Below are 24,661 nucleotides of genomic sequence, written 5' to 3' on the forward strand. Positions count from 1 at the left end.
TGACAACTGGCAGAGCGGGATTTGAACCCACGACCCCTGACTCCAAAGCCCGTGGCTCTTTCCACTGAGCCACGCTGCTTCTCTACCCCGGCACTGAATACAGTGCCTGGCAACTAATCGGCGCTTAACGAACGGCATAAAAAGAAATCGAAGGATTACCGGGATCTTAAACTCGGAGGGGTGGGGGCCAAAGAGGCGCGGGCCCCAGGGGCTGCAGTGGGTGCCAGTCTGTCACGTGACCCCGACTTCGGTTTAGGCCCCTGCTGCCGCCGCCGCCGCGTGCGTGCGTACGTGCACGCACACGCGCCATTACGTCCCTCCCCCCGCCTTGTGCGTGCGCGCTCCCGCCGCTCCAGGCCGTTGGCTCTTATAGCGGCGGCGGAGGCGGGAGCCCGGAAACGGGAGCCGGGAATCGGGGCGTAACGGTCGCGGACCCGGAGAGATGGCGGCTGCGGTGTGGTGGTTGCTAGGGGCCGCTCTGCTCTGCCGGAGCGGTGTCCACGGAGCTGGTAAGGGGAAGTGGCCCCGGGCGGGGTGGCGGTGGGAAGCAAGGAGGGGGCGAGGGAGAAGCAGGCCGCAGGCCTCGGTGGGCCCCGGGCTCGTGCGGGGTCAGAGGTCAATCAGTCATATTTATTGACCACTTACTGTGTGCGGAGCGCTGTCCTAAGCGCTTGGGAAGGCCAAGTTGGCAACATCTAGAGACAATCTATAAAAAAAACCTGAGGATTGACTGTGAACCCCACGTGGGACAACCTGATCACCTTGTATCCCCACAGTGCTTTGCACATAGTAAGCGCTTAACAAGTGCCATAAAAAAAAATCCCTATCCAACAGTGGGCTTGCAGTCTAGAAAAGAAACAGGGAGTCGGGGGCGGGGGGGGGGGGGGGGGGCGTTTCCCCAAAACGATTTATTAGCGTAACAAACGTGTGAGATGGCCGCAAAGGCAAGGCCCGACCGGCGCCCCTGTGAAGAGGGGTCCCTTGTCCTTGGCGGGGCCCTGCGGTGGACCCGAGGCCTATTTAGGGGAGGGGCCCGCGAATGGGGGCGAGGAGAGCCACGGTTTTGTTCGGGGGTCTCCCCACCTCCCCGATTCGGGGCTTTAAAGTGGCCGGTGAGGGTCGGGGGGGCGCCTCGAGCGGCCCCGTTTCCCTGGAAGAGGGGCACAAGGATCGGGGTACATTTCCATTAAGCCCTCCCTCCGCCCTAAAGCCTGCTTCACCATAACAACCGAAAGTCGGAGGCTCCTTTTAGCCCTTTGGGGGAGGACAAGAAGGGAATGGCGCTTTATGTTGCCAACTTGTACTTCCCAAGCGCTTAGTACAGTGCTCTGCACACAGTAAGCGCTCAATAAATACTGCAGATTGATTGATTGATAAAAGCACTTTCAGTTGTGTTTCAGCCGCCTGCCAAGTAAGAGGCCAACATTCTGGTTCTGATCTAGGATCCGGAGAACCCTAAAGGGAAAAAAACAACAACCTGGGTTTAAAATTTATCTTTCGGGGAATAGGTGGTTGGATCCCCGCCCCCACCACCACTTTAATCAATCAATCAATCGTATTTATTGAGCGCTTACTGTGTGCAGAGCACTGTACTAAGCGCTTGGGAAGTACAAGTTGGCAACATATAGAGACAGTCCCTACCCAACAGTGGGCTCACAGTCTAAAAGGCTAAATTTTACTTCTGTGTAAAAGAAGATCATTTCCATACGTCTATCTAGAGTGAGCGTCTTTGGTTTAGAGTTAAAGATTTATGGTAACTGAAATGTAAAACGTTGCACAGACCTGAACGTGTTCTGAGGCACTTCGGGGACTGAGCCCAGTTAAAATGGTATTGACTTTAACTCTTACTTCGAGGGATCCTGATTAGCGTTTTTGACTAACATTTGGTGGGTGGTGGGCCGGGGGTGGGGGGGAATGAGTGTCTTGTTCTGTGAGGTGTGGGGTTCTTTTTCTTCAAGTTTAAAAATAAAAACGAATTAACAGTAATACAGAAACAAAATAAGAAGTAACAAGCAATGAGTGTTGCGATGGTTCCCCAACAGGAAAGCATTTATTGATGTAAAATGGTTTGTGACCTGACAATACCTTAGATCTGTGGTTTTGAATGCAATCCACCTTACTGCTTTATTCCTTTCTTCCTTAAGACCCCTCATCAACAGATATTTATTCATTTCCCCCTTAAGGAGATGGCACAGTCCTAGGCATTGTGCTGCTTCTTCAAAGAGCTAGTAGGTTAAATTCAGAGTAAACACGTTTGCTTTTCCCTACAAAGACATTCTTCATTCATCGCCTTAAGATAGTTTGAGCTCTTCAAGGATGTACGTAATCCAGTGACTAACCTATCTGACTAATCTGTAACTTTTTCAAGCATTCCAAATTTCCTTACTTGAGCCAATTTGGGAACCAAGTTGCCAAGTGACCACTTCAGTTCCGATCTTGGGAGAGGGCTCTAATCAATCAATCAATCAATCGTATTTATTGAGCACTTACTATGTGCAGAGCACTGTACTAAGCGCTTGGGAAGTACAAATTGGCAACACATAGAGACAGTCCCTACCCAACAGTGGGCTCACAGTCTAAAAGGGGGAGACAGAGAACAAAACCAAACATACCAACAAAATAAAATAAATAGGATAGATATGCACAAGTAAAATAAATAAATAGAGTAATAAATATGTACAACCATATATACATATATACAGGATATGTATATATCCTGTATATTTACAGGATATATATATATATATATATCCTGTATATATATATATATATATATATATATATATGTATATATCTAATCAATCGCACACTTGTATAGGGGACACGGGTGGACCTGTGACCCTCTGGCTTTCTCACTCATATGCCCCAAGGGACGGGCCTTTCGCTTTAGTCTACTGTACATTTTACTTCTGGGTTTCTTTGACACGATCCGTTGTGCAACTTTTCCATCCGGCTAGATCCAGGGAAGAGTCTGCCTGTCATAAACGATGCCTTGACCCCTGGCATTTTCTAAATGTCTCCTTGAAGAGCATCCGTGCTTTGGATTTGCTCAAATGTTGCTGAAATGGAGGCCCCAGGTCATTTTCCAACAGGCTTGGTGGCTGATTTAGAGGCAGCGTGGGAGGGGTGCAAGGAGCATTCCTCCTGGATTTTTTTCAATAGGATGGTATTTGCCTTCCCGTCGCTGACTGATTCTTTGGCAGATAAAGTTACTTTTTAACTATGGTATCGGGATGTGAGAAGAAAGGATGGCAGTGGGCCATCTCTCAGTGAAGATCACGGGCCTGGGAATCAGAGGACCTGGGTTCTAATCCCGGCTCTGCCACTTGTCTGCCGTGTGATCTTGAACCAAGTTGCTTAACTTCTCTGTGCCTCAGTCACCTCATCTGTAAAATGGCGATTAAAGCTGTGAGCCCCCATGTGAGACTTGGACTGCGTCCAGCCTGATTATTTTCTATCTACCCCAGCCCTTAGTACAGTGCCTGGCACATAGTAAGCGCTTAACAAATATCATTTTAAAAAAAGAAACCCCAACAAAACAGGTGGCTGTCTCTGGTAAACACTGTTTACTGTGCAATGGCCTTCTGGTTCCCTCTCCCTCCGCTCAGGGGAGGCAGTCTGTTTTTAGATGAAGGTGACTTTAGTTGAGAGAACATTGCTCGGCCAGACACGTGGCTTTCTTGGGGCAGAAGGGTCCACTGGCCCTGGAGTTCGAACTGCTCCAAGGCCGCGGCCCAGGAGAGGTATTTTACAAGTTCTCGAGCCCTCTCGGCCCTGTCGCCACACTGGTTTGTTGGATTTGGGCCCCCGGTTGTCTGGGTTGGCATCGGAGGCACATGCTGGGTGGCACCTGCAAAGCCGGGCTTGAACCAGTGTGAATTCCTGCTTAGCACTGCAGGCTCCAGTGTGCTTGTGGGCCGCCGTCTCCGGTTGCCTTGGGTATTGATCCGTTCTTAATCTTCCAGTTCAAGGGAGATTTTTATTTAACTGGTGCTAGGCCTGCATTGGTCTGCAATGCCAGGGGGAAGCTGCTTTGTGAGCGGCGGTGGACTTTTTGGACTTCATTCATTCAGTCAGTCGTATTTATTGAGCGCTTACTGTGTGCAGAACACTGTACTAAGCGCTTGGGAAGTACAAGTTGGCAACATATAGAGACGGCCCCTACCCAACAACGGGCTCACAGTCTAGAAGGGGGAGACTTAGGGGACAAAACGGACTGATTGGCGTAGCCTGGGCGGAGAGCGAATGAGGGAGTCCAAGGGCTTCCTGCAAATGGACCATACTTGGCTCTTAAAGTCCCTCCGCCCTGACCACCACCCGAACTCGCCACTCTCAGTAGTCCCCACCTCGGACAAGAGAAGACTTCGACAGAGCGGTTCTGTTGTGTTTGTGACTTGCTGCCCTTTCAGACCAAAGAGGCCGAGAATGCTCAGAGCCAGTCCATCAGTGGGTATTTATTGAGTGCTTACTTTGTGCAGAGCACTGTACTAAGTGCTTGGGGGAGTACAATACAGTTGGTAGACACGATCTCTGCGCCGCCCCCCCCCCCCCCCCCGAGTTTTTTTTTTTCCCCTCCTCCTTCTGCAACTTGTTTTGAGTCTTCTCTACTGCCTTTGCCCGGGGTAGGGGGAGGAGGGCTTTTTGACCTAGAAGAAGCTTAAATGCTAGGTTGTCTTGCCCTCTTGGGAATTAATCTTGCAGAAATGCAGTCTATATGCCACCCCTCATTCCTCCACGAGCATCTAGGATTTCTGCCCTTCCCTGCCTTGGCTCAGTCTATATAAGGGTGAATGTCACGGACATTTTGCCGCTTGAATTTGATCTCTCTTCTAGTTCACTGCGGGTCAATGGAGCCATAGGCCAAGTGAGCAAAGATCACACTTTGCAGGACTGAAGCCCGGGCGACTTCCGTTTTTATAGGACTTGCTTGCCTTTTTGGGGCCTCAGGGGAAGCGGGAGGAGCAGAGGGCTGCTGAAATGCCGTCCAGTACAGAGGAGGAATCGTTCGCTTGAAAGTAGAACTTCTGATTTTCCACCACATTGAAGGGAGCAGGCCTCTGGGCAGCCGGGTTGCAGGGGATCGATTGGCCGACCGCGTGAGTGGGTGAAGAGAGCGAGCCAGTCGTGCTGGCGGAAGGCGGCTCGCTCTCCATTAGCGACTGGGAAGACGGCACCTTCCTCGGTGATTTACGCCACCGGGGTGTGGGCCGTGTCCACCCGTGGTCTGACGATCTCTTCCCATCCAGGCCGGTGAGGCTTTCAGCTTTTAAGGTGCCAGCAACAGCCCAGATCTCCACCACCGGAGTTGCTCTGTTGCGTTCGTTCAGCAATATTGGCTCCAGAGCCACTCTGCCTGTTTCTGAATTAAGTTCGGCTCCTGACCACAAATAGCTCGCTGCCATTTGGAGCTGTTGGAAGGCCTACTGATCTTGGCGGGGAAGTGGCAGACAGCAATGCTTTTTCATTTATCATGAAGCGAGTGCAGTTGGTTAGGCTCTGGCCGGCTCATATCCTGTAAGTAGATGTGAGACTTCTGAGGACTCTGCCATCCATGTTGGGCCATCTCTCCCCATGCCAGGGCATTGGACTACTGGACTGTGTTCCTCCTCCTTCTCCCTGCGCTTCTCCCCCCACACTTTGTAATGTTCAGCCAAACCATGCCCGGTTCAGGCCTCACCTTGCCCTTTGGGCGTTTAAGCTCTAGTGGGGCCTGAGATGCCTGGAGTCATCATCCTTTTCCAGTTGGGCGGGGGTGGGGGAACACAACAACGCACCTAGGATTCACAGTAGTTCTATATCCACAGTAGTTTACAGGAAGTTTTTCATCAATTTTTAACCACCATTTTGGGTCATGGAGGATTATTTGGCAATTCCAGGCTGTAGGATAATGTGCTGAAGTCGCCAAATACCTCAGGGGTAAAAAGGGAAAAGACTGTGTGGAAGTTGGGGCGGGGGGAACTGTTTCATGCCCTTTCCCCTTGTCTGAAGTTGGTTCTCTTCATCCCCCTCTCTCCCTCTCGCCCCTCCCTCTGTGAGGGAGGTAGGGGAAGAGAGAATGAGAGAATATGAATCTGCACTAATCAAAAGGAAGCCTGGCTGGCCTCTTCTGAGCAATTTTTCATACTTCGGTGTGGAAGTCCCTGGTGCCAGCCTGTCATCCTGTTGAACAAAATGGTGGCCACCTTAATCGTGACCGCGGCATACGACTAGGGAAAGGGAATTTGGGATGACTCGCTACGTAGCAGTGGCAGGTGTGTAACCTGCTCAGGAAATGATCCGGGGGAGAAACCAGTCTTCGTGGCTTCCACTGCCTCCATCTCACTAACCAGAGTCATTCGGAAGAGAAGGGTGATTGCTCCAGCCATCGCTCCTGAAGCCTTTATGAGCTTTGAGACGGGGAAATCTGGAGCTCAAAGTCCGGTTAACTCAGTCGAGGGTATCGCCGGGGTAGGGCGGGAGCAAGCGTGACTCCCATCCGTGGGGCCGAGGGCGAGCGGGACGCCAGACCCACGCCTGGTCTCGACTCTGCTCCGGGCTCCGCCAGACGGCAACTGCAGGGGACTGACCATTTGGGGCCAGGCAGCCCTCTGCGGCTAGTTGCCACCCGCTCCTGGGCCCCTGGCTTTGAAGAGGCCGCACTGCAGAGTTGGGTGGGGAGAGAGCAGGCCCTCTCTTCTCTTGCGTGGTCCTTTTTTTCATTTAAGCACTAACACTTGCACTAATACCTCTCCGACTCCTAGCTGGCTTTATCAAATCACCACTGTCCAAAAAGAAATTGGTGGAGGACAGTGTGGATTTGCACTGCGAAGCGGTTGGCAATCCCATCCCAGAGATCCAGTGGTGGTTTGAAGGCGTCGACCCCAACGAGACCTACTCCCAGCTCTGGGATGGCGCCCGGCAGGCCCGGGTCCAAATCAACGCCACGTACAAGCAGCATTCCACCAGCACCATCTCCATCTCCCGCCTGGAGCTCCTCGACTCTGGCACCTACGAGTGCCGGGCCAGCAACGACCCTGACCGCAATCACTTGTCGAAGCGTCCCAAGGTCAAGTGGGTCCGGTCCCAGGCTAACGTTATTGTCATCGAACGTGAGTGGCCAGGCCGGAGCCCCAGGCACAGCGATGTCTGGATGTCCTCCCCCACCTGTGTCCCGTGGCTTTCCGACAGTTCACCGCTCCTCTCCTCTTCCCTCCGCCCGGCCCGATAGTCCCGAGAGACTCCTTCCCGCCTGTGAGCCCGCCCTCCACTCCCTCACCCCCGTGAGTGCTTCACCGCAGCTGGCTCTGCTCAAAAAGGGTTGTGTGACTGACTGACCAATCGACCGACTGGCCCGTGGCTCTCAATCCCGAAGCCCCAGCGTGGGCCTCTCGGCCCGAGAGGGCATGGGGTGCCACGCTCGTCCGCGGGGGCTTTCTTAGTGCCGCTGGCGAGGCCCAGCCCTTTCCTCCGGTCCCCTCCCTCTGGGAACCCCCTCTGCCCGGGCCTTTTCAGGCCGGCAGTCCAAGCTGTGTTGGGATCGAATTCAGGGTTCCAGGTGATACAACCGTTTTTGAAATGGCCGTTTGTGCGTGTGTTGCCGTTTGTAGACCCTAGCGCTCCGTGTCTTCGCAAAGCAGCAACCTTGCATACAGAGCTGAAAGGTCAGAATTTGAGGGGGCCCCCAGTGTCGGGCACTTAGAAATTGGCGGGCCGGAAGCTTTGGCCCACCCCCCCGAATTGTCAACTGATCGTGTGAGCGGGCGCTTTGACACTCGAAGCCATTGGAAGGACCTGGGCATTCTCCAATTGGATCGGACATAGTCTGGCACGCTCATCACAGCGATGAAGTGCTGCTGGCCTCTTCCTGGGATGGCCCGAACCAAGAGCATCTTTCAGCCCTGTATGAAAAGTTCTTCCAGCGGACTAGTGAGCCCTGTCTGCCTTGGTGATACAAGAGGGTGGTCGTGGTTTCGGTGATGGTGCCAGTTTCTCGTGGGCTGGGGAGGGAAACGTTTGGGTCTGGTGGTTTAGTCTCCTAGAGGAGCTGGGGCGGGGCGGGACGTCTCTTCTCAGGGGGTTCTATGGGTTTCCCTGTCGCTGTCAAACAGCTGAACGAGCCTTTCACTTGGCGGCCGCCGCCGCCATCCAACCAGGTGGGTCCGGCCCGCCACTCTGCGGCCTCGCATTCTTCAGGACTCGGCTCCTGATTTGGGCCACGGCGGCCCTCCGGGACCTCGTCTCGCCCCATGGCTGACTAGGCAGCTGAGGGCAGCCGATGTGCCAGGGCCTAGTCAGTAAGTTGGGGGTGCTGGGCTCTCTGGTTCGTCCCAGGGATTGGAACTGGGGGCAGGTGAAATCCTTCAAGGGCGACGTGACCTTCTAAGGCGATCTTGGTATGGGGCAGATTTTCTCCTCTCCTTTTTTTTTTTTCCTCTTCCTCTTCCTCCTCATTCTATACAGGTTAATTTTAAAACTGCATCATTTCAAATGAGCAGGGTCGGGGGGCGGATCTCTAACGGGGAAAATATCCAGCCCTTTTAATGGCTGATAAGAGTGCATTTCTGCCTGCCGCAAGGACCCAAATGCCACCTGTCCGGTTGCTTCTCTCCCAGAGTCTTTAAGAGGTGACGAGGAATTTTCTCTCCCAGAGTCTTTAGGAGTTGACAAGGAATGGGTTCCAGCTACTCTCTTGACTCCCTACAGCCGACTTCTCACCTCCTGCTGCCGGGGATTGGGGTGCGGGAGTGAGGGTGGGCGCCTGGGTTGTCAAAGATTTTTCTGGTAAGTGGGAAGCTGCAAAGGAGCCCACTGCAGGTTTGGGAAAGGAGTGGTGGGATTCGTGTGGATTTTATTGTTTGGACATTGGATTACTATTGTTTTATTTTCCAACCCACCCACCGCGCGTGTTCTGTACTAATCTCTGCGTCTTCTTTTGTGATGATTCAGGGGGTGAAGTTGGACACCATATAGTACCTGCTGGCACCAAGATACAGCTGTTCTGTAACCTGACCCAACCGTCGATCTCCATTGAAGGCCACCGTTGGATGAAGGAAGGCAAAGTGCTGGCGGAGGATACTACTGATGCCCTTTCCACCCAATTTGAGTAGGTTTTGGGGGCAGTGTGTGTGTGTGTGTGTGTGTGTGTGTGTGTGTGTGTGTGTTTTCATCCCTTACAGTTCTCCAATTTCTTGCGCTACCGTGCACACAGTCATAGAACGAGTGAACCGCACAGTTGCGAAAGCAAGCTGTCACAGAGTAGGGAAAAGAACCCCAAACAACCCAAATCTCCTGTCAAATGAATCATCCACTCTAATCAGAGGTTGGGGAGAGAGCCAGCCTGCTGACTTGAGGGGATAAGGCGGTTCCTTCCAAATCAGATTGAGCAAGGCCAAGGTCAGGGGTAGTCTCATCCCATCCGAAAGCAGGCCTGGCCGTCAGGCCTTTGCCGTTAAATAAGCCATTGCCCGTCGATTCCATGGAGTGGCGGAAGTAGCATTTTATTCGTGCAGGACACTGTACTAGGTGCTTGGGAAACTCAGAATCCCAAAATGACCCTTTCCCTACTCACAAGGAGCTTCCAGTCTTAACCAGGGAGATATTTGCAGCCGGAGTGGCCTTGTCTAAGCAGGAAAGTTTAGCCAGCCATTCCTGGAGTCCCCACTGGATGTTGTGGTGCAGTGGATTTTGGGAAGAGCTGGAAGCAATCCCTTATTGCCAGTGTCCTGAAAGAGGACATGTGCCTGTCAGCGGGTCCCCACAGAGGGTGACGTGCTCCTGGGGATGCCCAGAATGTTTGGATTCCGCTCTATTAGTGAGCGCTCAATGAGTGTCATAATTATTCATTATTCTTACACTATGGGAACCTGTGAGGGGGTCTTGTCTCGGTTGTGTCTCTTCCAAGAGGCCCGCAGCCTCTCCTCTGCTAGACCTACATGGCTGTCCATTGAACTGGAACAACTTTCCCACTTTCTTCCCAGTCCTCAGTTGGCACCCAGCCCCTGGGTTGGGAAGATGAGGCCTCTGTAATGGTGCAGTGAGCTTTCTGTTTTCATTCTCCTCAGTGCAGGCTGGCGCTAGCCCAGCCAGCCTCCGAGGCATCACGTCCTTTGTGTAGAGGAGCCAACGTGCCTCTCTCCCCATAGCAACGGGGGCCTGAATGAGGATTAACGTATTTATAACCCAGCGCGTTCTTGCGTGACCTCAATTCCTTAGCCTGGTGGCTTTTGTGGGAGGTGGGGGGAGCCATATCAGACCCATCCTGTCTCCCTAACAAACAAGTCATTGTTGCCAGGGAGGATCTGGGAGTTTGCCTTCAACACCGGTCACAAAGTAGCAAACGACTGGGTGGCTTTTCCATTTGACTGCAGACTGGATAACCCGCCCCTGACATCCGGGCTTGTTAAAATCTCCACAGCACGTGCTGAAGCCCCTGGTTGTCCGGGCATCGGGGAGCAGCCCCCTACCCCCGTCTGGCCACCTGCTTGAATATCAATAATGATAATAGTGGTATTTAAGCGAGTACTTTGTCCAAAGCACTGTACTAAGCGCTGGGGTGAAGACGATAATCAGGTCAGACATAGTCCCTGTCCCACGTGGGGCTTGGGGGCTTAAGGAGAGAGAACAGGTATTGGATCCCCATTTTACAGATGAGAAAACTGAGGCCCAAAGAAGTGATTTGCCCAAGGTCGCGTAGCCGACGAGTGGTGGAGCTGGGATTAGAACCCAGCTCCTCTGATTCCCAGGCCCGGGCTCTTTCCGCTAAGCCCCACTGTTTCTCGATGGGAGTTGTGCCTTCCATAAAGTACGGAGACTCACAGCCTTGGAAATTTCCCCTGGGTTTAAGCCTCTAGCAGGGGCAGCGTCGTATTTACTGAGCGTGTGCCGAGCGCAGTGCTGGGCTCTCGGGAGAGAACGATACAGTAGAGTTCCTTGAACTTCGGACTCAACCGAGAGGATGGAGGGTTTGCCACGGCCCGCTCTTCCCCTCCTTCGGAGGAGAGGCTTTGCACCGATCATGTGGCTTAACTTAATGTTCAATCCAGCCCAGGTTTTAAAGGAGTGGCTCTTGCCAGATAATGGGGCAGCCCCGCTCCCAGACTGGCCCCATTGGCCAGCGGCATTGACTGGGCATCTGTCGCGGGTAGAGCCCCAGCAGAACTGAGCGTCGAAATCCCCTGGCACGTTAAGCCTGGGGCCTCTCTGTTGGTCGAATTGCTCGTGTGGCTGACCGCTTTTCTCTGTGCTTCTTGCTGCAGGGTCAATTTAGAGGACGCCCCCGGAGAATACCACTGCATCTTCCTCCCAGAGATAGCCGGGAAGGCCGTGGTCCAAGTGAAAGGTAACATTTGGCCTTTGGATCCTAGCACAGAGGGTGGCGTGGGGGTGATGATGATAATGGTGGTATTTCTTAAATGCTTACTGTGTGCCAAGCACTGGGGTAGATACAGAATCATCAGATCAGACACAGTCCTTGTCCCATCTGGGGTTCGCAGTCAAGTAGGAGGGGGAGCAATTATTGAATCCCCGCTTTACAGATGAGGAAGGTGAGGACCAGAGACATTCAGTGACCTACCCAAGGTCACACAGCAGGTCGGTGGCAGGGAATCCCAGGTCCTCGGACTCAGGCCAGGGATCTTTCCACTAATCATCATTGATGGTATTTATTTAGTTCTAACTGTGTAGAGCACTGTACTAAGTGGTTGGGAGAGCTTGATACAAAGGTCCGTAGACGTGTACCCTACCTTCAGCGGGCTTACAGTCTCTAGAGAGCTGGTCTCAGCATTTGTTCATTTGGGCCGCCCCCGAAGCCCATTCCCTAGGGCAAACCTCCCAGCAGGGCCGTGGGCCACCGGAGACCCCTAGCCCGACTCTCCAAAGTAGGACCAAGTCTGGGTCTGTCATTATGATTGATCGAGCACTCATTCTGGGCAGGGGGCTTTCCTCGGGGCACCAGGGAGTTCAAGGAAGCTGAACGCTCTCCTTCCCCCGGACAAGCTTCCCACCCCCACGCTCCAGGGAGAGCTGCTTTTTTGTGGGAGAGAGGCTTGACTTTCGCTTGGGCCTCTTGATGCCGGTTCCGGCAGAAATGGCACCTTGAGTCAGTCGTATTTATTGAGCGCTTAAGCACTTGGGAGAGTACAATATAACAATCAACAGACAACGAGCTTACACTCTAGATGGGGAGGTAGACATTAGTATCAATAAATTAAAGATATGTATGTAAGTACTGTGGGGCTGGGAGGGGGGTGAGTAAAGGGAGCAAGTCAGAGTGACGCAGAGGATGTGGGAGAAGAGGAAAGGAGGAAAGAGTGGGCCCTGCTCTTCTGGAGCCATTTTCAGGCCTTTTGTTTGTCCTGCTCCCCCCTCCTCCCCTCTCTCCTCCTGAACAAAGTTTGCTCCAGAAGTGAGATGAGATGGCAGGTGAACTCTCTTGCTTGCTTGGCCAGCTTCCTCTCTGGCACTGTCATTCTAGGGAACCATTCGATCCATCAGGGGTATTTATTGAGCACTTACTGGGCGCAGAGCAGTGTGTCCTAAGCGCTTGGAAGAATACAGTGCAACAGAGTGTGAGCTTTGTACTAGATTAGACTGTGAGCCCGCTGTTGGGTAGGGACCGTCTCTATATGTTGCCAACTTGTACTTCCCAAGCGCTTAGTACAGTGCTCTGCACGCAGTAAGCGCTCAGTAAATACGATTGAATGAATGAATGAACAGAGTTGGTAGGCCCGTTTTCTGCCCACCAGGAGCTTCCCGTCTAAAGGAGGAGAGAGACATGCAAATAATTATGGATAAGGACATAAGTGCAGTGGGTCTGAGTGTGGGGTGAATATCAAGTGCCTCAAGGGGACAGATCCAAGTGCACGGGTGACGCAGAAGGGAGAGGGAGAAGGGGAACTGAAAGGCCTCTTGAAGGAGATGTGATTTGAATAAGGGTTTGTAAAGGGAACTGCCAGAATAGTAATAATAATTAATAATAATGGTATTTAAATGCTTACTATGTGCCAGGCACTGTACTAAGCACTGGAGTGGATACAAGCAAATCGAGTTGGACAGAGTCCCTGCCCCACATTCGTTCAATCGTATTTATTGAGCGCTTACTGTGTGCAGAGCACTGTACTAAACTAAGCGCTTGGGAAGTACAAGTTGGCAACATATAGAGACAGTCCCTACCCAACAGTGGGCTCACAGTCTCAGTCCTCATTTTACAGATGAGGCCCAGAGTAGTGAAGTGACTTGTCCAAGGTCACACAGCTGACAAGTGGCAGAGCCAGGATTAGAACTCATGAACTTCCGACTCCCGGGCCCATGATCTATCCGCTATGCCACGCTGCTTCGATCATTTGTAGTGGAGTCTGGGGGCCAGCGTTTCCTAGACCGAAGTCCAGAATAATAATAATAATGATGGCTGACCTCTCTCGCCCTCCCCAGGTTCTCCGCGGGTGCTGACTGTAAAGAAATCTGAGCATGGAAACGAGGGGGACTCGATCACTCTCGTTTGCAAGAGCAGCTCGTACCCCCCTGTCGAACAGTGGAACTGGTACAAGGAGACCAAGGAGGGGGCTTGGGTGAGTGCCTCAGCCGACTGCTTCCTTCGCACTTGGCGGGGTGGGAGTGGAGGCGACAAGGCTTGAGATGGTTCCGGCGTCACGGGCAGCAAACCCCAGTCCCCCCAACTAAATGCCACCCCTGGCTCTCTCTTCAGCCCATTGTGAACGGCACCCATGAAAGATTCTTCATGCAGCACACGGTGAACAAAACGGAGCTGCATATCATCAAGCTGGACCTCGAGGTCGACCCTGGGAAGTACTACTGCAACGCTAGCAACAGCGACGGGACCTCGGGCCTCATCCTGACTCTGCGGGTCCGCAGCCGCCTGGCCGCCCTCTGGCCTTTCCTGGGCATCGTGGCCGAGGTGCTCATTCTGGTCACCATCATCTTTATCTATGAGAAGAAGAGAAAGCCGGACGAGGTCCTGGACGGTAAGAGTAGGGCTCGGGCGCGTTCAGGCCCCGGGCTGGCTTCTAAGCTGCCAGGAACAGAGCGGTTGCTCGGTCCGTGTCTTCATTGCTGTACCCGTGTCTCCCCCTACCCCCTCTAGCCACTGTTCCCGGGCCTTCTCTCTAGACGCCTCTCCTCTCTCCCACCCAAAGGATGTTGCTTCCAGTCTATTCTCTCCAGTCTCCCGTTGGCTCAGAACACTGTTCTAAACCCTGGGTAGATACTAGTTAATCAGGTTGGACACAGTCCCTGTCCCTCATGGGGCTCACAGTCTGTGGAGGAGAGTAGGATTTAATCCCCATTGTACCGATGAGGTAACTGAGGCACAGAGAAGTTAAGCGACTTGCCCAGAGTCATGCAGCAGACACATACCAGAGCTGGGATTGGAACCCAGATCCTCTGACTCGCGGGCCTGTGCACTTTTCACTGGACCACATTGCTCCCTGCATGTACTTAAACTGCTTTCCTGGGCGTTTTGATGGGAAACAGTGAGCCGTCCTGCCTGACCCCACTATGGCCATCAACTTGCCTCGTGAGACAGCTGGGTCCTTCTCACCCAGACCCAGGGAATAGCAAAACTAAAGGGTGAATACAGAGAATTGGTAGTGCATCTTTGGAAGCTAGAAATAGCTCATCTACCACTTGTCTGCTGTATGACCTTGGGCAACTCACTTCACTTCTTTGCCTCAGTTACCTCATCTGTAAAATGGGGATTGAGACTGTGAGCCCCACGTGGGACAGGGACTAGGTCCAACCCAATTTGTTTATCTCCACCCCAGTGCTTAGTATGGTGCCTGGCACGTAAGTGCTTAACAAATACCATAATTATTATTATTATTATTATTACTATAAATAATAAGTATTTGTTACGCTCTTACTCTAGGCCAAGAAATGTGCTGAACCTTGTGGTTAATATGAGAAAATCAGTTCAGGCATAGTCCCTGTCTCACATAGGGCTCCCAGTCTGAGAGAGAGGGAGAACAGGTATTCAGTCCTCTTTTACAGAAGAGGAAACTTAAGCACAGAAAGGTTAACTGACTTGCCCAAGGCCATTCAGCAGGCCAATGGCAGAGCTGGGCCTAGAGCCCAGGTCTCCGAGGCCCACGCACTCTCCACTAGGCCATGCTGCCTCTAGTTTCCAGTTTGGCTTCTGGCAAAGAGACAGGTACTGAGGTCTGCTGACAGGTAAGGTTTGAAGCCATGGGGACAAGATACCTCCGTGGTGGCTGGAGGAAGGTTTCGTCTGCCCACGTTGCTTCATCTTTTCTTTGTTTCTCCTCCCCCACCTCCCCTCTTCTGCTGCTAGCGGGTACCTCATGTGGTAAGTGGATGCCCCTACCAGCTGTCATTCTCCTTCAGCCTTTTCGTCAGCTGCTCGCCCCCCGCCCCGGCACGGCCCCCGAGGTTTGCAGCTTGACTGGCGGGGAGGCCTTGCCTTCCCTTCTCCCTCGGAGTCCGAGGCATCAAAGTGCCAGGTCCAAGTAGCTGCCGGCCTGCTTCTCTGCTTGGCCCCCTGAAACCGTGATGATCTTGGGGCCTGAAGGAGATCATGGTTGGCTGCTTCCCGCACTCGAGCCCCGGGTGGGCGGTTTGCACTCTCCATTGGCACCTCCCAACCTGTGCTGGCCTGATGGAGTGTGCACCAGCTGGATCAAGGTCTCTCCCTCTTCTCCCCCTGCCCCCCAACTAGAGATCTCTGTTGTAAGCAGCCGCCTGCATTGGGCCATCCTCCAGCTTGGCAGTGGCACCCTTGAGCGATGCCAGGTTATCACATTGAGCACAGTCCGTGTCCCAGGTGGGGCTCACGGCCCACCTTCACCCCCATTTTACTGCTGAGGCAACTGAGGCCCAGGGAGGTGAAAGGACTTGCCCAAGGTAACCCTAGGGCGCCTGCCTCCCAGTCCCAAGCACTGTCCGCTAGACCACATCGCCTCCCCGGGGGCGGGGGTGGGTGAAGAGACACCTCGGCCCCGTAACAGGGACGGCCACCCCCACCTGGCTCCTATGGGGAGTATTGGGCACAGGCTTGGGAAGTAAAGGGGCTCACTCAAGCTACAACAAAAGCTAAGCTGCCGCAGAGGGCTGCAGAGGCCAGAGGCGAGATACCAGAGAGTGTCCAGGCCTGGACCCGAGCAGTCAGGCTGACCCCCATGGGAGCCGGTGGGCGTTTTAGGTACCAAATTGGGAGCCTGGGGGCCATTCCAGGCTGCTGTCCCCCCCCTCACGACCACTCCAGCTCCTAAGGCATCTCACAGTCAAACCCTCATCCAAAAGCATTTGCCACTGTGGGGCCGGGGCCATACACCGAGCATGCTCCATGCCTTTGGGGCCCTTTCCATCGCAGCCATTCCCTGGGCCGAGCATCAGGTCAGTCTGCTTACTGACCCAGGGGTTCCCATGCTCGTCTTCTGAGCTAGTCTCGGTCATAGTTGTTGGAGGAGGGAACGGACCACCTCGGCAGGAACCTGTTCTGATGTCTTGTCTCTGTCTCTTTCCATGTCCACCTGTGCTTGAAGATGATGATGGAGGATCTGCCCCGCTGTAAGTATTTTCTTGGCCTGAACTGCCTCCCAGGCAGGTGGGGTGCACCATGGAAGGCCCTGGGGGTTGGGCGCGACCCCAAGACAGAAGAGATGAGCTAATAAACTGTGGGCTCATTGTTTTCCCTTAACCTTGGGCTGGAGCCCTCAAGGACTAATCTGCCTCAGGGATCCTGTCCTAGGGGTTGGGGCCTGAGCAGGGAGGGAGTCCAGCCCAGTTTCAGCAGGTTCCTGGGCCTGAGGACCCATGGCAGCCGCTCGATAAATCCCATCGATCGATTGACTTGGCCAGCCCAAATCCCCCAGGGGCCTTGGGTTTAGAGAGCCCCAGAATCACCCCCAGAACCAGGCCCTTTTCTGGTCCCTCAAACTGGCCAGAGCAGCTTCGGCTACCTGTTGCCACCTCCCGGGGCAGGGAACGGGGCTTGACCCAATTAAGCTCCTCTGGAAAGCGACTGAACTGGTGGATGGTGGCATGGGCGGGCACACGTGCACCTCGCCACGACTGTCAGATGGCTTTTTTTGGGCCCTGTCTTGCGGGGGAGTGTCCTGGCTTGAGCCGGTTATAATGGCCCTGGGGGACGGCCTTGGGCTCGAGGGGCTGCCTTGGAGCCCCACGATACGGGAGGGAGCCTGTTGCCTGCCTGCACTCCCGCCCTCCACCCAGGCTGCGGCCTCCTGACAGTGCCTAGGAGGTCTCCTCATGCCTTGTGAACTTCTCCTTCCAGGAAAAGCAGCGTGCCTGCAAATGACAAGGATAAAAACGTACGTCAGAGAAATGCCACCTAGGCAAGAGGTGAGAGACCAGCCTCCCCCTCGTCTCCCCAACCCACTTCTTCCTCAGAGACCGGGATTGGCTGGACCTGCTCTCCAGCCAACTTGGGTCCGGAGGGAAATGGGGCCGGAGCTCCAGCTGCTGCTCCCTCTTGGCATCCCATCTTGTCCTCCTCCTCCTCCTCTTCCTCCTCGTGGCCATCAAAGTGCCAACTCCCCGCATGTGGCCCATTGCCGCTTGGAAGTCATTCGAAGGCAGTCGAACTCCCGTTTGGAGCTTCCGGCTGAAAGCCCTCTCTCCCCCCACGTGACGGAGGCAGAGAACGACTCCATTTATGCTGCGTTGCCTGGGCCTGGGTGGAAGTGTTTGGCGGGGAGCGTGGACCCCCAAAACTTGCTTTCCAAATCCTGAAGCAAGCGTTCCTTCCCGGCCGCCTGGGAAGAAGTGGAGCCACAGCCGGTCTGAAGGCCTCTTCCACCTGACCACTTGACCCATGAGGTTGTTGGGCTCCAGGACTGACCCATTCCAGGCTTCACCCAATCCCTCTCTCCCTCCCGAGGAGGAGGAGGAGGAATCGGTGAGCCTAGGGGAGGCGGAAAGAGCACAAACCACGCAGGTTCCGCACCTCCGCACGGGAGGTTCTCTGTGGATGGTTGGAGCGTTCCTTCGTGTCCATCGGGCGCCTCCTGCTTCCCGACTGAGTTACAGGCCCCTCCGGGCCCGGGACCCGAGTCTTTAGGCGGTACGGCCGCCCTCAGCGACTCCCCACGAGGCACAGGACCATAGAGCGGCTCCGAGGGCCCCGGAAATTCACCGCAAGCCGATGGAGTTTGGACGGCTCTTCCCACTCTTCACTGCTGTCCCCTCTTTCTTTCCAGGTGACTTCAGCTGAAGAGCTCACCCAGAGGGATGCGTGTATGTGGGTGTGTGGGTGTGTGTTGGTTTGCAATGTAGCACAGAAAATACACCAGTGTACCTTGCAAAATGTGAGTTCTCTTCACCTTTTTAAGAAAGACAAAAGCAGAATCAGTCATTCAAATTATACTTTTTTTTTTTAAAGCTGTGGGAGGGAGTTTTCTACATGCAGATTTCCACCCCTTGGCTGCCATTTTGGGTCTTCGTGTATCTTTTATATTTAAGAGAGCCTCAGTGATGTGGGCTAGGAGGAACATGCTCTACTTGTCCTCTTCTGGATTTGCACCACTCCATGTTCTTGGCAGGGAAGCTCCGAGCCAGGGTAGGAGGTGCCTCTGCTGGTGACACGTTCCTTTTTTTAGCTGGTGTCCGCCCCGCCTCCCTTCCCATTCCCCGCCACCACCCCCCCAGGTTCTTCTCCTCACCCGCTGCTCCTCAGTGGCAGCACATCCTGAAAGAAAAACCAACTGCTGTGTGTAACCAACCCGTTCCCACTTTCCCCAGCTCATATCTTTTGAAAAGGGGTGCTCTCATTTGCCCTGTGAGCCTGCCTGTCTAAAGCAAATGATGCTGTGTCTTTCTGTCTCTCTCTCCCTCTCCCCCTGTCTCTGTGTGTGTGTGTGTGTGTGTGTGTGTGTGTGTGTGTGTGTGTGTGTGTGTGTGTGTGTGTGTGTGTGTGCTGGCCATGAGTGTGGTTCAAGTGACCTCTTGATGTGATCTGACCCAGAGAGTGGGGGTTCAGCTGGTAAAGAAAGGATATGCAGGCAGCAAGTGGGGCCCTCCCGCTACCCTCCGCTGATTGTGTGCCATAATTACCACCCCTGACTGCCCCTACTCACTGCCGTGGTCTCTCTCCCTGGGAATGTTTTTCTGCCACAGACCCTTCCAATGGGCCTGGGCTGATTGTAGTGTTAACTTATTGCACAGGTAATTTTTCTTCTCAAGTGTCACTGTAATACCATTGTACACTGGGAGTTGTGTATTAGATGACAGAACTCTGTTCTTTTTTTCCCCTGACCACATGCGTGTGTCCGTCCAGCAGTGAGTCTCTGACACGTACCCCGGGAGCCGCAGAACCTTTTTACTTATCTCTTCCCCGTGAGATGGAGGCGCTTGTGGGTGGCCAGTATTGTTCCAATCTTGTGTGATACCCCACCTATCAACACTTTACAAATAAAGGCTTCACTCTCCCAGTTTTCTGTTTGCTGTCATCTCTCTCCCCACCTCTCCTGTGGAGTACCTGCTGAAAGCAAAACCCCAGCTGCTCCCCACTTTTCTGCGATCGCTCCATCAATAGTAGTTATTGAGCTCTTACTCTATGCAGAAGTATTGGACCAAGCGGAGATGAGTGTGACAGCATCAGTAGATATGATACCCGTCTCTAAGGAGCTTACAGTCTAGCAAAGGGAAACAAATGGGTGCTAAAATAAATTGCACATTAGGGAGGTAACAGTTTAAATAAATGCTGTGAAAGTTGCGGGGAGGACTCCTGTGTAAAGGTTTTGCCCGAGTGCTTGCTTCTAGCAGAGATGAAGCTGCCCTAGAGAAGGCTTTTCCTGTTCTCCCCTCCACTATTTGCAATTGGGGGGGGGGGGGGGGGGGGGGGGCAGAGGTTTAATACTGGTATTTTAAGAAGAATGTGCCATTGTACTAAGAGCAGGGGTAGACACAAGATCATCACATCAGGCACAATCTCTGTCCCACATGGGGCTCCCAGAATAAAGAGAACAGAACAGTTGCCATTATTAATAAGTGCTTACTGTGCGCCAAGCACTGTTCTAAGCATTGGGGTGGATAGAAGTTAATCAGATTGGAAAAAGCCTAAGTAGGAGGGAGAACAGGCAGCAAGTCCCCACTTTACAGGTGAGGTAAAGGGCACAGAGGAAGTGAAGCGACTTGCCCAAGGTCACATGGCAGGCAAGCGGCAGAACAGGGATTAGAACCCAGGTCCTCTGACTCCTAGCTCTTTCCACTAGACAACACTGCTTCTCGAAGGAGGAAGAACTCAGGGTAGCATCACAGCTGGTTCTCTGGATGCCAGGGAATGTGTGTGGCCAGTTCTCAGAGGACAGCCACATCTAGAAGCAGTGTGGCTCAGTGGAAAGAGCACGGGCTTGGGAGTCAGAGGTCATGGGTTCAAATCCCAGCTCTGCTGCTTGCCAGCTGGGTGACTGGGCAAGTCACTTCCCTGTGCCTCAGTTCCCTCATCTGTAGAACGGGGATTAAGACTGTGAGCCCCACGTGGGACAACCTGATCACCTTGTATCCTCCCCAGTGCTTAGAAAAGTGCTTTGCATGTAGTAAGTGCTGAACATATCCCATCATTATTACTGTTTCCAGTTGTGATGCAAACAGGCGGTGAAGACATCCATTATAAGGAACCGAATGGGGCCTGGAGTTTGGGCAGGGACAGAGCCTTGCTTGGGAAATCCTGGCTCTGAGCAGGGAAAGAAGGCGTGGGATGCACGGTGCCCACCCGTTGCTCTGATGCTGCTTTTCCAAGAATTCAGCCCCTTCCTCTCCGGCTGTTTTTCCTAAGAAGTTAAAGAGGAGGTGGGGAAGGGAAGGGAAGGGAAGAAAACAGCCCCAGGCTTCCTTCTCAGTTCCCCGGCTGCAGCCCGCTGAGCCTCTCCTCCATCCCGATCCCCTCCAAGCCTTTGGTCGAGCCGCCCTTCCTCCCGTCAGCCTCGCCCCCGTGGTCGCCCGCTGTGACTGACAATGGTCCTGCAACAAAGCCAGGAAACCCTCGCCGGGAAGCGGGGCAGGCCGAGGCCTTCCTGCTGCGCTCCCTTCCCGAGCGCCGGTGTTTGGAAAACATTCCTCCCACGGAGGCGTTTTGCCTATTTACGGAGAAGCAGCACGGCTTCGGCTCCGAAAAGTCGGCTGTCGGTGTGACTAAAAGCAAGCCCCTTCCTTCTAGGCCCGGCAGTGGAGGGGGAGGTGAAAGTGGAGGGGATTTGGTGGAACCGGAATAGGTTGGGTGGGACTGAGTCATGTCTTTTATCCCGCTAATGGATGCCTGCTGCCTCCTCGGCGCCAGGTGAGTCCCATCTGCAGAAAACTATTTCCATTTGACTTGGGCATGTGGGTGGGGAGAGCCGCCTTTACCCAAAAGCTGGCGTTGGTTGTGGGCTTTATATTCAGATCCCACCCTCCCAACTGCCCAGCCTGAATTCCAGGGGTCCCCCTCCTGCCACCTTCTGTGCCACCTTCAGTAGCCCCTCCTCTAGAGCCGCGGTGGTCTGGTGGATAGAGCACAGGCTGGAGAGTCAGAAGGACCTGGGTTCTAATCCCAGCTCTGCCACTTGTCTGCTGTGCGATCCTGGGCAGGTCATTGCACTTCTCCGGGCCTCAGTTCCCTTATCTGGAAAATGGGGATTCATAATGTGAGCCCCACGTGGGACATGGGTGGATTGGGTCCAACCCGATTTGCTTGTATCTACCCCAGCGCTTAGTACAGTGCCTGGCACATAAAGCTTAACAAATGTCATTTTTACAAAAAAAAACCCACAAAACAATCAGGAGGCCTCTGCTCCGTTCTGGCTCCCTGGCCAACATGCGGTGTGACCATGATCAATCAACCACATTTATTGAGGACTTACATATCAATTATTTATATTAACGTCTGTCTCCCCTTCTAGACTGTCAGGTCCTTGTGGGCAGAAAAGTGTCTACCAGCTCTGTTGTATTGTCCTCTTTCAAGTGCTTAATAATAATAATAATAATAATGATGGCATTTATTAAGCACTTACTATGTGCAAAGCACTGTTCTAAGCACTGGGGAGGTTACAAGGTGATCAGGTTGTCCCACAGGGGGCTCACAGCCTTAATCCCCATTTTACAGATGAGGTAACCGAGGCACAGAGAAGTTAAGTGACTTGCCCGAAGTCACCCAGCTGACAATTGGCAGAGCTGGGATTTGAACCCATGACCTCTGACTCCAAAGCCCGGACTCTTTTCCACTGAGCCATGCTGCTTCTCACTGTCACTGGCCTTTCCCTCCCTCCTTCCCTCTTGCCTACATGGGTGGGGAGTGGGATGTGATGGGGTGGGTGGGGGGCAGATGATCATCATCAATCGTATTTATTGAGCACTTACTGTGTGCAGAGCACTGTACTAAGCGCTTGGGAAGTACAAGTTGGCAACATATAGAGACAGTCCCTACCCAACAGTGGGCTCACAGTCTAGGCACTCAACTCGGAGACACGCTAAGGGTTTTGACCGGCAGAATGCAGACAGGAAGCACATTCCTCGCAACGGGAAAATGGAACCCAGAAATGGAAGCGTCTTCACGAATGCTCTGCGCACAGTAAGTGCTCAGTAAATACCACTGACTGATAAAGAGTTTATAGTCTGGTGGGGGAGACAGACGTTAAAATACTACTACTACTAATAATGGTACTTGTTAAGTGCTTACTATGTGCCCAGCACTGTTCTAAGTGCTGTGGGGCTGAGGGTGGGGTGAATAAAGGGTACAAATCCAAGGGCAAGGGTGACTCAAGAGAGGGAATAGGGGAAATGAGGGATTAGTCGGGAAAGGTCTCTTGGAGGAGATGTGATTTTCAATAAAGCTTTGAAGGTGGGGAGAGTCGTGGTCTTCCTCCCGTCAAAGCCCTACTGAGAGCTCACCTCCTCTAGGAGGTCTTCCCAGACTGAGCCCCCTTTTTCTTCTCCTCCTCCCCATCCCCCCGGCCCTACTTCCTTACCCACCCCACAGCACTTGTATATATTTGTAATAATAATAATGATGGTATTTGTTAAGCGCTTACTATGTGCAAAGCACTGTTCTAAGCGCTGGGGGGATACAAGGTGATCAGGTTGTCCCACGTGGGGCTCACAATCTTAATCCCCATTTTACAGATGAGGTCACTGAGGCACAGAGAAGTTAAGTGACTTGCCCAAAGTCACACAGCTGACAAATGGCGGAGCCGGAATTTGAACCCATGACCTCTGACTCCAAAGCCTGTGCTCTTTCCACTGAGCCACGCTGCTTCAGTGTACAGATTTGTACAGATTTATTATTCTATTTTACTTGTACATATTTACTATTCTATTTATTTTGTTAATGATGTGCACATAGCTTTAATTCTATTTGTTCTGACGATTTTAACACCTGTCTGCATGTTTTGTTTTGTTGTCTGTCTCCCCCTTCTAGACTGTGAGCCCGTTGTTGGGTAGGGACCGTCTCTATATGTTGCCGACTTGTACTTCCCAAGCGCTCAGTACAGTGCTCCGCACACAGTAAGCACTCAATAGATACGATTGATTGAATGAATGAATGAATGAATGAATGAATGAATGAAAGGGAGTTCCAGGCCAAACAGAGGATGTGGGTGAGGGGTCGGGCGGAGAGATAGACAAGATCAAAGTACAGTAGTAGGTTGGTGTTAGAGGAGTAGTGTGAGCGGGCTGGGTTGTAGTAGAAAATCATCAATCGTATTTATTGAGCGCTTACTGTGTGCAGAGCACTGTACTAAGCGCTTGGGAAGTACAAGTTGGCAACATATAGAGACAGTCCCTACCCAACAGTGGGCTCACAGTCTAAAAGACTAGGTAATCAAGGTAAGACAAGAGGGGATGAGCTGACTGAGTGCGTTAAAGCCAATGGTGAAGAGTTTCTTTTTGATGCGGAGGTGGATGGTCAGCCACTGGAGTTTCTTGAGGAGTGGGGAGGTGTGGGCTGAATTTTTTTTAGGAAAACAATCCAGGCAGCAGAGTGAAGTAGGGGCTTTAGTGGGGAAAGACCACAAGTGAGCCACTTAACATCTCTAGGCTTTGGTTCCTTGTCTACAAAATGATGTCCCCAGAAGGTCACCTCCCTTAGGTCACTCATACTGGGAGGATAGCAGAGATCAATACTATTTTTTATGGTATTTGTTAAGTGCTTACTATGTGTCCAGCACTGTTCTAAGCGCTGGGGTAGTTACAAGTTAAGCAGGCCAGATACAGTCTAAGTAGGAAGGAGAACAGGTATTGAATCCCCATTTTGCTGTTGAGGAAACTGATGCAGAGAGAAGTTAAGTGACTTGCCCAAGGTTGCACAGCAAGCAAGTGGAGGAGCTGGATTAGAACCCAGGTCCTCTGGCTCCCAGGCCCATTCTCCATCCTCTAGGCCACACTGCTTCACCTACTCTTTGCAGAGCACTACACTACTGAGAACCTGGGAGAAAAATAGAGTTGGCGGACACTGTTCCTGAAGGAGCAGCACGGCCCAGTGGGAAGAGCCCAGGCTTGGGAGTCGAAAGACCTGGGTTTTAATCCCAGCTTCCGCCACTCGACTGCTGCATGACCTTAGGCAAGTCACTTCACTTCTCTGTGTCTTGGTTCCCGATGCTATCACTTCTCCCTTCCCCGCGGGACAGGGATTGTGGATCCGATTACCTCATGTCTACTCCAGTTAGAAGCAGCATGGCGTAGTGGGAAAAGCCCGGGCTTTGGAGTCAGAGGTCATGGG

The 24,661-nt window shown here is 52.9% G+C and overlaps 2 protein-coding genes across 3 annotated transcripts in view; both read left to right on the forward strand.

Moving 5' to 3' along the window:
* Positions 1–384: 384 nt before the first annotated feature.
* Positions 385–18,277, forward strand: BSG (basigin (Ok blood group)). 2 transcript variants are annotated; one of them, XM_038772036.1, is made up of 9 exons: positions 385–509; positions 6,741–7,088; positions 8,926–9,082; positions 11,235–11,317; positions 13,408–13,544; positions 13,682–13,958; positions 16,494–16,518; positions 17,246–17,313; positions 18,171–18,277. In XM_038772036.1, exons 1-8 carry the CDS (start codon positions 443–445, stop codon positions 17,304–17,306), a joined length of 1,155 nt encoding a protein of 384 aa, XP_038627964.1. In that variant the 5' UTR covers positions 385–442; the 3' UTR covers positions 17,307–17,313; positions 18,171–18,277. The 2 variants fall into 2 exon arrangements, with proteins under 2 accessions (XP_038627964.1, XP_038627963.1); XM_038772035.1 differs by lacking the exon at positions 6,741–7,088 and having other exon boundaries at positions 391–509.
* Positions 18,278–19,228: 951 nt separating this feature from the next.
* Positions 19,229–24,661, forward strand: part of HCN2 (hyperpolarization activated cyclic nucleotide gated potassium and sodium channel 2) — a 55,079-nt gene continuing 49,646 nt past the window's right edge. The window contains exons 1-4 of the mRNA XM_038771813.1: positions 19,229–19,248; positions 20,825–21,092; positions 21,352–21,447; positions 22,436–22,516. Of these exons, the coding sequence (XP_038627741.1) occupies positions 19,229–19,248; positions 20,825–21,092; positions 21,352–21,447; positions 22,436–22,516 (465 nt within the window). The remainder of the gene's footprint in view (positions 19,249–20,824; positions 21,093–21,351; positions 21,448–22,435; positions 22,517–24,661) is intronic.

Source organism: Tachyglossus aculeatus, chromosome X1 (genome assembly GCF_015852505.1).
Source record: "Tachyglossus aculeatus isolate mTacAcu1 chromosome X1, mTacAcu1.pri, whole genome shotgun sequence".
Lineage (NCBI taxonomy): Eukaryota > Metazoa > Chordata > Mammalia > Monotremata > Tachyglossidae > Tachyglossus > Tachyglossus aculeatus.